The sequence below is a fragment of the Embiotoca jacksoni genome, unplaced genomic scaffold (assembly GCF_022577435.1).
Source record: "Embiotoca jacksoni isolate LCO1_2020_lvr unplaced genomic scaffold, fEmbJac1.0.p SCAF_6, whole genome shotgun sequence".
Taxonomy (NCBI): domain Eukaryota; kingdom Metazoa; phylum Chordata; class Actinopteri; family Embiotocidae; genus Embiotoca; species Embiotoca jacksoni.
Genome location: NW_027185414.1, coordinates 12,429,708 through 12,445,910, shown reverse-complemented (window position 1 = coordinate 12,445,910; position 16,203 = coordinate 12,429,708). Strand labels below are relative to the sequence as shown.

The window sequence follows — 16,203 nt, the reverse complement described above, 5'->3', positions numbered from 1 at the left end:
GGTTAGATCCGGCTCAAAAAACAAGGATGGCGACGACCCAAATGCAAGACTCAAGACTTCAAAACAGCAGTTCACAAACCAATGGCAAACCAGTGGTGGATTGCCACTTGCGCACAACGATGTTGAGAGTTCATACATAAGGAATTTTCTGTCATATTAAATTTCGGTCAAATTGTTAAAGGTATTTTGGTTATGCTGTGACCTAAACCATGTATCGTGTTATTATGTGAAAGAAGGCAAATGAAAGGATCCAATTTTTTATAAATTTTCTTTCTGATTAATAAATGACTAAATCTTTAAAGTGTTCCCCTTCTATGAGTGTTATCTGTTGTCTCTGCTCCAGCACTGTGGTCTGTTAACTATCAACTTATGGACTCCTTCATCTTTGACCATGTCTGTGTCTTCTGGAGCATGGATTTATATGGTATGATGCAGAGAAAAGTGTAAATATGTGCAACAGTCGCTTTCAGCTGATTTGAAATTGCAGATGAAAAAAATGTACATGCAGAAGGATTGCACAGATTGACTCCATTCTTCTAATAAAGTCTTTTATTTCATTTCAGTCATGTAGGCTAATATTTCTTTCTGTCTTCATCTTTCTCAAGATCTCTCTGCCACATCAGTCTCTGAGGAACATCAAATATAACAAGTTTAAGCAGATGACGAGGAAATGAGGAAACCAGTCAGGAAGACAAAAAGACATTGATTTTAATAGGTTTATCTCACTTTGTATTTCTTTATAGAATAAATATTCATAATTTTTCTAAACCAATAAATCCCCTAAAACCCTTTTATTTAATATCACTAAGTTTTCTCAGTTATCCAGCATGAGAATGTGGAAAGGTGTTCACTTCTGGTATACACAAAAATGGTTTTACTGTATTTACTACAGTTCTTAAGACACAAGTGCTCCTCTGAATAATGAATTAAATGAATCTTGGGAAAACAAGCAACAACAGAGTTCTTGTCGAGTTTAAGACATACAGTATTTCCTACTTACACACCAGCAGGCATGAGTAAAAAAGGACAATAATGTTGGAAGAGAGGGAGGGTTTGTTCAGTAGTCATGATGCAAAAAGGCTAAATTCATCCAGGACTGCTGAAAAAGCAATCATGTTCTATGAAAGGAAATAAAGATTCAAAGGCATCTTCACTCATAGTTGTCTTTCTTAGGTCCCGACTGACAGCGTTCCTGTGACAGCATTGATTATAATAACATCAGCAAAGCATTCCATGTGATTTGTTATAGTAAAAGTAAAAGTAGGCAATCTATAGCATCTCAGTTTTTATGCAAACATATTGCAGCACCCCTTCCATAGGCCTACACACACTCATCGGCAGTCAGTCCCACTTTCCATTCCCATGCCAGCAATTCTGCTTTAAGAGTTCATCATAACATACTGCAGGCTTTAATGCCACAGTGAAATGAGTGAGTCATTTTCCAGGAAAGATTAATCCCTTTCCTGTTTGCAATTATTTACTGACTTGTGTTTCATTTTACTAAATACTTCCTCAATTTGTTTCAGGCCCTGCTATGGTGGCATTTAGTCTGGTTACAAAAACAGACAAATTAAAATAGGATGACAAGTGAATTAATTTAGATAAAATAAACCAGAGTCAGTAAATAGGTCAGTGTTTGTCAAAGAATTGTATTCTGCCCAGCACTTTGCTGGGTCTCGGTCCTAATCTGTATTTCTTTGTGTCTGTTTTTGTTTGTATTCTGTTGTTTGTTTTAATTTTAGCTCTTTTTTTATGTGCTGATTGTTTATGATGTCTTTAGGTGACTTGAAAGGTGAAAACTTGTTGCTTTGTCATGTTCTTGTGTACTGCCTGGCTAATTTAAAGTATGCTTCCATACATGCGTTTTTGAAGCTACAACATTTAACCAGATTACTGTACTCTGCACCTTAAAATCTGAATGATTCCTGGCCACACTGATGATAGACATGTGATGTGTTCATACTGAACAATATTTCTGAAACAGTTCTTGGAAAACGACAAGTGCTGTACACTCAATCTGATTCGACACTCAGGCAGGCGTTCACAATGTTACAAGACACGAGGGTTCGTGCACTTAAAACTCTGAATGGGAGTATGGAAGCAGAATTTCTTATTAGGTCATATTTTACACAAACCTTGTATTTTATTCATGAAATGTGCCCATTGAGACCATTATGATGTCTTAAGGGCAGTAAACAAACAATAGACTCGCTCTTTTTATAGTTTAACTTTACAAGAAACTGTGGCACTACTACCAGCAGCAAAGAGGATTGTTTTTGTTTAAGGTTTTTGAGGGGTGTCGAGGACATGCACAGAATCATCTGTTCATCATAAAACCTGTAGGCTTCAGTATAAAACTGCTGCTCTGAGATATCGGTCCAGCTGCTAATGTTAACTGACTTAACTGAGTTTTTCATTTGGGGTGTTTTTATTTTTGTCATTTTCTTAAAGAAAAGAGAGACACATAATATAACAATAATATACTCTCACAATCACCCATTACTGGTCAAGGTAAAGGTCAGTGTACTTTTTGCACACCCAAACAAATATTGCAAGGATAAATGCTTCCCTGCATTTCAGACACAAAGACAAACATTCAATCTGTAAGTTCATCATCATTGATGCATCTTGAGATTTCATGTTCAATTGGGTTCAACTAAAAACGCAGATACAAATACACTGTGTTTAGTCCATTTGTTAAATAATGGAAACTACTGTTTTCCCTAAAAAAAAAATTACTAGACCACCAAAGACAGTCAGTGTTTGTTGTTACTGTTATGGAGTTAAAATGTGACATGTAAATAAACGGAAGAATTTTTTTTTTAAGTAATGTCATTGTTTGATATGGTATGGATGCTGAAATGAGTTTATATTAATGTAGCCCATCTTGTTCAAGCTAATGGTCTATAAAAGGAGATTACATAAATGATGTCCTTATACTGTACATGCTCATATACACTGTGGTTTACACTTACCCATCTGACAGGAAGAATTTGGTCCTCTCAGTACAGACAATAATAATATTGTTTTTCTTTTCTCAATTGATGCTGATTCACACAAAAAATGTCTAATCCAGGAAAAAAAATATTTTCCATATTTAGGGTATCCTATTGACATATCTACAAAGAGAAGCATGTAGTTACTTGGGACATCATCGATAGAGGATGGCAATAATTTTTTTCCAAAAAACAAAAACAAACGTCTTTACTGTTCCCTTAAGACAGGCGCTGAAAAATACCAATGGTGCGTGAAAAGAAATGAAAAAGTGGGTAATCAGTCGGTAAAGAAGATCAGTCTGTTTTACAGTACAAACATCAAAAATCCATCTGAAGGAGTGTCACCTTTGTGTGCCTCTGTTGAAGACCACTGCACAGTTACCCATCTCCTGCACACATGGGAGCCGAAATAAAACTAGAACTCAAACATGTCATTCTGCTTCTTCGCCAGCTTGGCCACCTCCTGCCGTATAGCCTGCACGAGTGCAGAGGTGGAGAGGCTGCTCAGGGGCATGCTGTCCATGTCTTTCAGTACCTGGGGCAGGCTTTGCTGGGATGCTGTGCTTGGGGCAGTGGGCGGCTGCTCCAGTGTGTGGTTATACTGCAGGGGCAGCCTGGTGGGGCTCGCCTGTGGGTAGCGAGGATGAGGAAAAGCCTCTACATACCCAGGCAGGGGCACCTGGAAAACAGGGCAGACAGGACATCAGAAATACAGCCACTTCATTATTACTACCTACTAAAAATGGCTGCAAGTTAAAGGATACAGTATGCGTTCGTTACTCATTTTGCTGAAGGAACAGTTTTTCTTGCACCACTGGTTTAAAAAAGGTAATAAGGTCAAATAAATATTTTATACATTTATATGTGGGAAAAAAATCTCTATGAATGGACCAGAATATAAAGGAAAGTAATGAGTGGGAAGATCTACAACTATATGAAACTAAAATGAATTTTGTTTTGAAAAAAAATGGGCTACTTTTGAATGAAGACATAAAGTCTCTATAAGTGCCAGATGTACAGCAAGAAAAAGTAAGCAGTAAAAAAAGGTGTTCATTTAGAAAATGTGCTCAACTACCCCAGTGTTTTGTTGCGTCCGCTCAACGCCAGCCATAAATTCAGTTCAGCAAATGGTTTCTAAATGACACTGGTTCTGCAAAAAGACACTGTGTGAGGGCATCTGGTTGAAACAGGCAGACAGACAGTGGAACAAAAAAAGAACAATCCATACAAACAAGGAGAGTCCAGTGCAGGGGAGGGGATGGACACATGGGTCATAACACATCCAACAGGACGAATGAAACCAGTTTTGTTTTCATGGAAAATAGAGGAGTAGGTAGGCTTAAATGAGGCCCAATCCTGTTAAGGGGTAGAGCATGAGCACAAAAGACGTTCTGTTATGTAATGTATGCAAAAGATAGCAATCCCTCCTCCGCATGACAGATATATTTCTCTCCTGATATCACTATTAGGTGTTTGAGTGTTTATTCTTTTGATAGCCTTATCGTTTACATAACTGTAGCACTATAGCTCCTTTTCATGCTATGTGGGGTTGAACAGAAGTTATGGAAGAAAACATCCAGTCAACCAAAAGGCGAGGCTGAGGTTGAGGATTTTACTCTTTATTAATTGAGTCTAAGCTTATAATTACTATACTAATAACAGAAAGCAGCAAAAAGCTTATTTTCTGTTTATAAAACTTCTGGAACCTGTTCAAGGACTACAGGAAACTTTACAATAGTCACTCAGAAGGGTTTATTTTAGAAATCTAATCATAAAATCGAAGCGCTGAAAACAGTTTGGGACAACTGCTTGAACTGGACTGTCCTGTTTAATCAAAGTATCTGTTCATGTTATTTTACCACTGTAAATGAAATATTTTTTAGTAGAGCTGGGTGGTTCCTAAGCAAGCTTTCTTACAGAGTCTGCCCACTGTGGCGGTACATCCTCAGGTTCAGGTGGATAGGACATCCAAGAGGGACTGTGGTAGGAGGTGGGCGGTGTGGAGACAAAGTACTCCGAGTAGCCGGGCCTGGTGGCTGGGATGGCGTAGACGGCTGTTATTGGGTTTCCTGTGGAAGAGAAGAGAGTGACATTCACTGATCAATGAATTTCTGGGAATGAATACATCTAAGAATTTAATTACAAATGTTTTATTTGACTTAGCATTGAAGCCAAGCATATTAGAGGTTATTTTTGAAAACACAAAGTCAACTCCTCGTATGCTTACCTGAGTAGTTGGACACAGGCTGCTCTGCAGTGATAGATGGAAGTGCTGCTCTAGTCGTTGGCCCGTATGGGTTGTTGTCATGTTGACTCCGCAATTCCGTGACAGATGTCTCTGAGCTCCTTCCCTCAGGCCCCAAGTCAGAAGTGGAACTAAGTTGGATAGAGATTGGACAGTCATAAACAAAGAGCTGCAGCAACACTACACCACTAGATGGCAGACACAATCCACGTGGAAAAGTGTGAACCTTATTAGCATTCTTGCCATCTCCCAATGCACTGTTCAAAATTAAAATTTATACGAGGCCTAAAATCAACTCGGCCAGAGCTCAGCACCCAGTGACTATCAAGTCCCTGAGTATGAATTTGAATGTGAATAAATGTTAAATATCTGGTGGGTTTCAGGAGGCTACAAGCAGTGTGGTGTGGGGTGTCTGTCTGTCTGTCTGTCTGTCTGTATGTCTATCTGTCTGTCTGTCAGTCAGTATGTCTGTCTGTCTGCATCTAAACATGAGTGTATGTCTTCAGGTTTACCGTCTTAAGGACGTCCCGGGAGGAGGCCCAGTACGAGGTGGTAAAGGGGGAGGAGAACCCATGGCCATCTCAGGAAGCTGGGTGAAGCGAAAGGCCTTGAACAGATAGTAAAAGCCATTCAAGGTTAAGATTTCTCCATCATAGGTCATCAGAGAGGGCAAATAATCTCACAGCCCACTTACTGGTTTCGGCAGGCTGCACTGATACACGTCTGCACCATAAGATGGGACCCACTGCAGGCCTCCTTGTCCGCAGCTCATTGTGCCCGGAGCGCTGGTCACCACGTCTACGTAAGGGAGGGGGGGCGGTGCAGGGCTGTAGTGGTCAGGAGGGGGGTGGTGGTGGTGGTGGGATTGCCTTCCGGATGTGGACTGCCCCCCTGAAGCCAGGCTGAATGCCTCCTCCAGCAGCAGGTGCATCTGCTGTCGCACTTCATCAATGGACGGCTGTGAGCTCAGAGTGGACGTCTCTGAGTGGCCTTTCAAGCCCCGGCCATACATGTATCCCCGCGGCCCCATTAGCCGATCAACATTCGTCTCCTCAATCAACTCCGGCTCAGTCTATAATATAAAAGTCACCAGAGAGAGACACGACTATGAACACAGACTGAACACACTCCCCTCAAGAACTAGTGTGACGTATTTTATTATTTATCTACAAGGAAACAACAAGTCCAATTCCCTGGAGGTTTTATGGATATGGATGTGGGTGAATTTGTTACTTTGGCCACCTAAGGAGGCATGTTTTGACATGCAGATCAAATATTAGCAAATTACACCTCTCCTTATTGAATTGGCAGGAATCCCCGAGAAAGCTGGAAAATTACAAGTTTTATAACGTCTTCTGTCATTCTCTCAGTGGGTTGTTGACAAGGTGCTGACTGAGCTAGAAGAGGCTGTTTAATGTTACTCTAACTGTCTGAGACGAAGCAGCTGAAAGAGTTTGATCCAGTGGTGTTACTGCTCGGTCACAGTGGGTTCAGGAGCAGAGCCAGGCAGTTTGATTCTCCCGAGTGCTAACCTGCACTTTTCTGTGCTTATAAAACATCCAACAATGTGGCAGTTGCTGTTTCCTGTGTGTGTGTGTGTGTGTGTGTGTGTGTGTGTGTGTGTGTGTATGTGTGTGTGTGGAAGCTATTTTGTATCTTCTTTTTCTCTTTTCATATTTACACAACCATCATCGTTTCTTATCTATATATTCATGGCCTCTTCGTCTTAATCATAAGGTGAACCATGCTTCTTCTCACGTTTTCTGAACACCCTCCATCTTTTCATGGCCTCTTCTTCAGCCACAGTTCCCATCTATTCGTTCCTCATAGTCAGTGATAAATTGATACATATTGAGGCTGCCCTACTTCCTGTGCGAATAGAGGGTAGCCACGGGAGACCTAGCATAGTGCACCTCATAAATCAGCCCCCCCTGCAACAGAGAACAGTCGAGACTTGCATCTGCAGTGATCGGGCCGGCAGCTACACTAGTCCCTTTGTAATCAAGAGCAGTTCTGAAAAAGGACCATGACGCTGGTGCTGGCTATTGTGCCACATTTCTAACAAAACTGTCTGGCTATAAATATGTTAACCACACAACTACAAACCAATTAAGTATTTGTGTTCGACTTGCAATAGTAGGAAAACCAGTGTTATACAGAAACATTTACTTTCCACATAACAGCCCCATTAGGCCAGGGCAGTTAGCTAGCATGCACAATACCAGAGACAGAGACAGTTATACCTGTGCTTTTCCTGCTATGACCAGTCAGATGGCCGGAGGGTCAGTTGGAGTTCAGGGAAATATTTCCAGCTCAGAATGAAAGCACTTTTTAGGAATGGTCGGCCTGATTACTCTTAGGACCTCACATACTAGTATTCTGACGACATGACAGAAAAAGCCATACACAGAACCATAATGGCACAATAAAAGAGTGGAAACATAAACCAGCCCTCCGGGGATGCATTATATATCAAAACGACAGGACCTTATAACTCTTAACTCTTAATTATGAATGAACCACTTCTCTACCTTCAGCTTGCTGCGGCACACTTGGAACCACAGTTGAGCAGAATATGTCGGATTTCTTGCTCTGTTGCTGCACTGTGTCTTAAAGAGGGCAGTGAGGCAGAGATTTAGCACTGATTGATTATGATATTTTAATTCCATTGAAAACAGTTTTAATTATTGTCTGAATTTCATAACAGTACATGAGCAAATTTGAACACTACATCCCTAGCATGATAATAAGATTTATATGTAACTCACATGTCAAAGCTACTTGTGCATCAGCCTTCAACACCTACTGCAAATTACCTTATCATAGTATTTTTATTTAACACCAGCACTTGTTTTGTGTTGCTTCATAAATAACTTTGTTAAAGTACGTGATATCTTCTTTAAAATGGTAAACTGTTAAATATTTGGAAAGTTTAAAGGCTGGAACTCAATTTTATATCCAATCTTGAAGCAATCTTCCACTATGTCCATATTTGCAGACGATATGATATCTGAGTGTGTCCATTGTAAGTGAGGGAAGAGAAAGTCCTTTTACTGTGTAAAAACATTCCTATGTCCAACTAAAGCAACCATGAGCCTTCAGGAGTTTAATCAACTTGGCATCTTTCAAAGTTGCAGTATTTTTAGTGCAAAATGTACTTTTGTTTTAAGTGTCCCTCTACAGCAGATCATCAAGTTAACACTCTCCAAAAAAAAAAAAAAAAAGAGAAAGAAATGAAATGAAAGAAATCTTCACTAAAAAGACACACTCTAACTCTGACTGCTGAAGCCTCATTATGGGTTTAGCTGAACTGTGGAAATAATTTTTACACACAATAAGGACTGTGGAGTTTGTCCCCCATCTCTTCAAAGTTGTCACTGTGGCCAAGAAGAACAATTACAACAACCAAAAATGATCTCAGTGTACTGTACTGCATTTCAGTTTTATTTTAATTACACTTGAAAAAATGTGAAGCTCTCTTTAAATTGCTGGTTGGTGGGTTATGACATGTGACTCACATCATAGCCGCTGTTGCGGATGCCTCTCCTGGGTCTCTCTCTCATTACAAGCAGGTCCATCTCTGTTCCCCCGGGGCTCGGACTGCTTAGGCTTTGTCTGCTGCGATAGGCCGTCTGCCCTACCTGGGAGTGCCTGCCAATTAGAGTAACGAGTCGATTCAGAACAAATCAGATCTGGGGTAGTTATTAATTTAAAACATTCAAATTACTTTTTCAGTTTTGGTGTGCCTGCAGAGAAAGGGGGGTTTATTGAGCCACACATGATGAACAGGGTGGGGCAAAGTGTGTGAGCTACCTGAGGTAGCTGTATATTAGGTGCTGTATATTTGTAAGATAATAAGTAAAAGAGCTGATACAGATTTAAAATAATCATTGTAAATGTTTTGTCACATGGGAATATTCTAGTTGTTTTTTTTCACAGAAACATGCAGTAGTGATAAAATAACGTATCAAATACAAAAAAAAAAGTCTAATCAGCAAGAGGTCAAGATACATATCAGCAAACCTATGCTGACGTGATTTCTTCAGATGGGGGAATGTATGTTGGTGGTGTCATTGATCAGCCACACCAATCATTTTGACGGTAAATAGCTGCTTATCTTCCTCATCAGGGTGGAGCATAAAAAATAGCCATCCAACCCTTCACTAAGTCAACTCACAAGCCAACATTCAAAAGTTGCTTTCTGTTCTGAGTACAGCTGGTGTGAAGCTCAGGAGAGTATATGTTAATCTAGTGTGGAAAAGATAGTTAACACACTTGACCTTGATCTGTAAACCAAAGACTGTCCATTTTTATGTGCATCTGTAAAGCCAAAGCAGGACAGAACCAGCATATTGGACTATTCAGCACCCTGCCAATCCTCTTATCTCCATTTTGGAAGCTCAGGACTTGGACCAGACTAATCAGACGGGCCTGATGGGTTTCTCACTGCCTACTAAGACAGGATAATGACAACATTAGAGGAGACAGTTTCACATGTCTATAAGCTAATTAGGCAAGGCAGGGGTGAGCAGGGATGGATAAGTGGCTATGGTCATAAGCCCAATCAACCAACGTGAAATCCATGTCACCTGCAGCACTCTGTGGCTTTATCTGTGCCTGAGAAGTGTCCTCCCTTATGAAAGCATGGATTTTCTTTTCTGTTTACATTCAGTAAGACCCAGGTTCCACTTGCTTTTCCACTCTCCCCTCACCTCCTGTGAGACTTGACATAAGTGGAGCCTCGCTCATCATCGGGCTCCAGTGGTCTGCCATGCTCACCGGCTTCCCTCTCATGGTCGTGCTGCGGTCTCTGCGCCAGGGCTCGACCACTGTTGCTGCCGTTGGAGGACGGGAAGTCATAATAGCCCTTCCTCTTAGCCTTGAGCCTCAGCTTGTTCCTGTAGTGCTCAATGTCTGACTTCTGCTTCAGTGCCAAGTTCACCTGCAGTGAAGGATAGACCACAGGATGCAATGGGACATGGGAAGATCAGAACAAAAGCAGACAGAAGGTTCTTCAGAAGGTTTTGTCTTAAAGGGCTGTGTGGATGAAAGAACAGATAATAAGAAGATCAGGAAAATTAAACTCTTGACAATCAGAAAGATTCAGTTAATTTTTTCATCTCTATTATATTGCTTCAGCATCATGGACAACGTGAAAAAATAATGAGAGTAACGAATTTAGCCAACTATTTCCAGTTGCTCTATTATAATAACATATTGGGTATATACATATGTAAATGAACGTCCATTAGAATCAAGCCCTTGGAAGTTCAAATAATGCTATTTATCTATTACTGTTAAAAAATCCCTCTGTATTTACAGGTTTTAAAAAAAAAATCTGGTGTCTGGTCAGATATTTCAGAGCTGAAGAGTGGAGAAACAGCTGCAATTATATTGATGACGAAGAGTAGGCCGCAAAAGCTGCTAAAGCCCATTTCAGAACAAAAATTCACATTTGGTTGATTTTAAAACTTGCAAAAATTCGCAATTCCCCAGTCTGAAACATACTAGTCTGTGTTAAAGGTTTTCTCGCAGCGTGAATCTTTGGCTTGAGCTGGGATTTAGATTATGGCAGAAAAACCAAAGAGAAGGGATTGAGGTCAAAAAAGTAAGCACTCGCCAGCGAGCACAAACATGGATTGTTGGTGACGCTTTTCTGTTTTGGAGAGCACTGAAAAAGGAGAAGGGACCAACAGCACACATTGATGTCACGTTACTGTTCTTGAACACTTGGTAAATTATAAAATATTTGGAGAGGGCTGTGTAGTAATTACTCTCACTGCCAGAAGGGGTCGATAAAAGTGCTACAATGCAGGTTTAAAGTTATATTTATAATCATTCTGACAAATAACACTTGGATGATATCACTATCAAAAAATGTTTTTTCAAAATACTGCATCACATTTTGACAAAAATTTTGCTTAACTGTGATTGATGCAAAGAAATAATACGACCACTTTTCCAGCTGAGCCCTGAGAAGAGCTGAGAAATTTCTACTGAGAAATAACCAAGCTGTGTTCCCACTTCGGCTGAAAATGGTGTTTTCTTGTAGAACCATGTTGCTCTTTGTAAGGTGCTAATTGCGAAAATATTTCCAAGACCTCTAGTACATTTGTGCACACTTGTTTCATTGTTTATGTCTGTCTGTGTATCTGTCTAAGTGGATCCTTGTGTATGTTTCACCTCTCCATTGGCGATGGCTGAGTCCTGGCTGCGGTCAGAGGATGCAGGATGTGAGTAGTTGGTGTGCGCCGCCACGGGCTTTATGGAAATGAGCTGCAGGGAGCCAGAGGAGCTGTCATATGGATCTGAAGAACAGAGAAGCCGTTCACTCACAAAGAGATTACAAATACCTCTAATCATTACATTGTCAGTCAAAGGGGAACAAACTGTCACACTCCCTCTCTGTCTCTTTGTCTGACCGCCCCTCTCTCTCTCTCTCTCTCACTCTCTCGCTTATGTCACCTTTGGGATTTTGTCAAACATCAGTCTTCCGTGTCAGCAAATGAAGTGGTGCACGGAGACAATAGATTACAAAGATAGCTTTGGCTTCCAAGGTTGTGCCATTGCATCGCTGTGATAAATGAAAGAAACTGACTTTGCACTTTCATTTCTTATCAAACAGCAGACAAACTGGATTCAATTCTAGTTTCCCTTAACTCAGCTGATGAATTATTCAAATCCACCCATTAAGAAAATCATAATCTAGCAAACTCAATCCAATTTACAAGCAAAGTATTTGAATTAGATTAATTTGACTCACGCCCACCACATGTGGAACATTTAGTTTCAGTGGACAAGAATAGAACAGCAAATAATTCAAATCCAAATGGCTTTTCCTGAAACTGCTCAGCAGTTTTGAAGAGCACGACATCTGCGACTTCGCATGGTCTTCCTGCACTTTTTCTGTTGCTGCATGTGTGCGTGTCCATGTGTTTGTGCCAGTGTGTCACAGCATCCATGAGACTAACATACTGTATCATGTCAGCAGAGTGTCTGTCTCATGCATATTCATTGGGTCCATTTCGACTTACTGCTGAGAGGCTACCTTTCCGACAATAAAAAAAAAATCTGCAGTGGCAATGCATTTCTCTTAAGGTACATGTGAGCATGAGAGACTTAGACCTGAAAGGTGTTTCATGCAAGAGGGAATGAGAAAAGATTATTAGGATTTGCGACACATCTGACCTTGCAGAGGAGCTGTAGAATAAATAATTTTCATTTGCATCAACGTGTGACTCTCACCGTCCCTATTGCGCGTCTCCTCCTTTGTCAGTTTCTGCTGCGCTGTGACTTTCGGCACTGTCAGGCTCCTGCCGGAATTCAGCTTCTCTGATTCGTTGCTGATGACGGAACCATCCTCACTTGGTAACTTGCTGCAAGTAACCATAGCAACAGGAAAGGCGGTGAGCTCTCAGAAAGCTGGGCTCACAGCCAGGTTATGTCATCCCTCCCTTTAACAACTTCACCTTACCCTCTCCCTCTCAGGCCTGTGTCCAGTAACCATATCATTACTGTATTTGTTTGCATAGTGAAAAAAAAGACGTGTTAACATTCAAACCGTTACGACACGCTGCTCGTTCAAAGAATACCGACCAAATCGTGCCTATTCAGTCCTGAGTGCTCAGATTTTAATTGATACCCGGTGGTTTGGCAGGGAAGTGACAGCGAATGATCATACAAATCAGCATTTTAACATGTTATTGTGTCTCTACTACAGACGTAATGTGGACGTATTATTAAGTATGTGTCGTGTATGTTTCAAAGCAGTGTGTGTTAATGTCCAGTGAGGCAAGATCGATTCTTGCATTAATTGGACAAACAATTGCTTTGTCCAATTCTTGTTACACTAGCTTCAAACGCTGCACTGTAGTTGGAATTAGAGCTGATCAAGCCCCGGCTCAGAGGACCACAACGCTGACAGTGACATCAAAGCACCATGGTCTATCCCCTAATTGTCTGGTAAAATTGATAACAGTGAAGGGAGACAGTAGAGCAGTGGCTGCCCTCCCCTGCTTTAATTGAGGCAGTGCTGCAGAGAGCTAGCTCCATGCACCAGTCACAGGCTCAATAAAGATGTGTAGGGTGAACAGATTATGTTAACACTGGCTGTTTGAGAGGGTTGTATGTTTGATCCTTTGTTGGTGTTTGACCTTGGCACAAATCAATGGATAACTTCAATGGGGAAGAAGAAAACCAGAGGTAATTGTGTACAGTGTGCCTGGATGCATGTTTTTTTTTTTTTTATTTGTTTGCGTCCAACGTCGTTGTCCTGAATTCACATGCTATACTCAATACATTGTTTAAAGGTGAAATAATAACCTCACAGCATCATCCCATAAGTTCCCTTTGTCTGGCAGGGCTCCGCTGGCATTTTGGGAAGAGATGTCATTTCCAACACAGTGCATAACAGGTGAATGACAGTTTGCGTATTCAGACGTCAACAAAAAACTTGTAACCTCTACCAGATTCAATGAACACAGCATTCGCTTGTCTGTGATCTTGGCCTTAAGTAGACAGCTAAAATTATGCTGCATGACAGCTGCTTTTCCACTAGCTACATTGTAAGCTGCACAGTAGCAAGTTTCTGAAAAAAACAAAAACATTGTTAATAAATTATGAAACTGATGTTTTCACACACATTCTAAATTAAACACATATTTACTTCTCTACTCTGAAAAAAACAAAAAATATCGTGATGTGACTGTTGAAAAGCCAAAGTTCTCCATTAAATTATCCACCAAAATAGTTTTAGAGTCAAACTGAGGCTAAAAGTACTCCATGAGGTCAAAAAACTGTTTACCTAGTTGGGGTGTTTTTGAGGGGACACGCTAAAGCAGATACTGTATATACTGCAGCTCATGGCAAGTAAAGGAATGAAGTTTGATTCTGAACTCGCTAAATTATTTCTGGCCGTGTAATTAAACAGCTGTTAATGCTACCGTTGGATGTGTAGTTTGTTGTTGATTGTTGATATGCAGTTCAAACCGGGGTGCCAAAGTGACTCAATACTGCCTCTGAATGTACGAAGTGGTCTTAAAAGATGGGACTTAAATCTTACATATTGCACCTTTAAGTCCAACAACTTGATGAATAACAAATTAAAAACTTTCGCTGACTCGGGAGTCTTTAAAATCATTACTGCAGCATCACGTCTTTAGATTCCCAATTCTGTGATATAAATTTCGTTTGATTTCATTATCTTGCACGGCTTTGAAAAATGATGTCTTGCATTCCTTGATTAAACACTTTACCATGATTTAACATGGCAATTAATTTCCGAGACAGCGCTACTGACTGTCAGATGAGGAAAATGGTCAATTTCACCTGCCCATATAGAGAACACTGTTAATGAACGCCTATCATTCAGCGTCAGAGTAGAATGAGGACAGGCAATACGGCTGGAGGGATCTTTGTGTTTTATCGTCTTGTCTTTACATGACCCAGGAGCCAGGCTAAGTGAGAAGCGGTGCAATCCTGGAGATAACATACACACTGTAAACATATGTATTACTCTCAGTCTCTGTTGAAGGACAAACCTTCATGTATTTCTACGTAAATACTGTATTTTCACCTGTTTTCTTCTGACACGCATGTTAACCGAGACATACACAACTGAGACAGCTGAAAAAGTTGAGCCAAGTCTTAAAACCCTACAGTACGCAAAGCTTTGCTGAGCCTGTTAAGTTCAATTGATGATATCCTAACGGCTGCTGTACACATGATAAATCATTTAGATTTAGCTTAAATGACAACACAGACATTTCTTGGCGTCACCCTCATTTCACAAACTTGACTGCACAATATGTTCTCCCAGTTGTTGGCCTAAATTGCTAATAGATGATAGTTAATCCTATTTAGGCCTCTTAAGAGGAGAGAAAATGTCTTGCATGTCTCCTAGCAACCCCAGAGGGTGTCAGTCAACACAGCATCCAGAGGCCTGATCCTCAGATGCTGTTTCCACAGATAGTCACAAAAAGCAATTATCCAAACTTTAAACAAAAGCTGCAGCATTATTTAGTAAAATGCCTTTCTTGAAGGAAAAATGAGGAGAAATCTATTTTTATTTCAACTCTAAAAGAACTGTCTTGAAGGCATTTTCCTCAGCATGCTAAATTTACACCCAGCTTGTTCCCTCCAAAGCCAAGCATGTAATTAAAACATGAGTTCTAATAAACATAGACAATGTTTGGAATGTGCTCTTGGCCACTGTTTGGCATGGAGTTGTCCTACTATGCCAATTTGCACACTTACATACACAAATCTGAAGACAAACACGCATCTGTCTAAATCAACTGTCTGCTTGTGTTTCAATGCTTCTTGTGTCCTTGATTTCTTTGGAGACAGAAAGCAATCTGTTTTGTAAAAAGTGATCTGTAAACAGGTTTTTAATTTGATATCATAGCTTTCATAAATAATACAAACAGAGACTAAAAAGAACAAATCACTCCTTTGGTAGGGCTGAATATCCATAAGGGAGCCTAGTCCTTCACCCATTTGCAGTTCCTCTGAATACAACTTTTCTCAAGAAGCAACATCATAGATCATGTAAAGGTTTTATTTTAGATTAGCAAGAGTATTATCTAACTCTTTTTTTTCACACATCTGTTAATAGGGTCAAAAAATATTTTAACATTTTTCTAACTTTTGCTGATACAGATGACAGCATGAGCAGGTGAAGGTGTGTAGAGTCAATGATACCTTTTGTGCTTGTCAGCAGTGAAGCTCTTCTTGTTGGCAGTCCCGTCTTGTTGCAGGGCCTTTTCTAGTGAAAGTGGTGTGTCCCGAATTTGTAGGGACATCACTAATGTATCCTGACTGACAGGCAGCGTCTCCTCATCTCCTCCCTGTTGGCCCAGGTGCTGCTTGGCATAGTCAAAACCTTGGACTGGCTGATGAACAAGCAGAGTGAAAATAGAGAGACACAAATAAGATAGCCTGTGTAAGATTGATTTTCTTTAT

At 40.4% G+C, this 16,203-nt stretch overlaps 1 protein-coding gene across 2 annotated transcripts in view; it reads right to left on the bottom strand.

Moving 5' to 3' along the window:
* Positions 1 to 539: 539 nt before the first annotated feature.
* Positions 540 to 16,203, bottom strand: part of kiaa1549lb (KIAA1549-like b) — a 63,439-nt gene continuing 47,775 nt past the window's right edge. Inside the window, exons 13-23 of one of the 2 annotated variants that reach the window (XM_069173642.1) lie at positions 15,943 to 16,133; positions 12,487 to 12,617; positions 11,425 to 11,549; positions 9,954 to 10,183; positions 8,760 to 8,892; positions 7,773 to 7,850; positions 5,936 to 6,313; positions 5,754 to 5,848; positions 5,224 to 5,372; positions 4,914 to 5,065; positions 540 to 3,675 (exon numbers count right to left, since the gene is read on the bottom strand). In XM_069173642.1, the coding sequence (XP_069029743.1) occupies positions 3,412 to 3,675; positions 4,914 to 5,065; positions 5,224 to 5,372; positions 5,754 to 5,848; positions 5,936 to 6,313; positions 7,773 to 7,850; positions 8,760 to 8,892; positions 9,954 to 10,183; positions 11,425 to 11,549; positions 12,487 to 12,617; positions 15,943 to 16,133 (1,926 nt within the window). In that variant the 3' untranslated portion in view covers positions 540 to 3,411. The remainder of the gene's footprint in view (positions 3,676 to 4,913; positions 5,066 to 5,223; positions 5,373 to 5,753; positions 5,849 to 5,935; positions 6,314 to 7,772; positions 7,851 to 8,759; positions 8,893 to 9,953; positions 10,184 to 11,424; positions 11,550 to 12,486; positions 12,618 to 15,942; positions 16,134 to 16,203) is intronic. The other variant, XM_069173643.1, reaches the window with a different exon arrangement.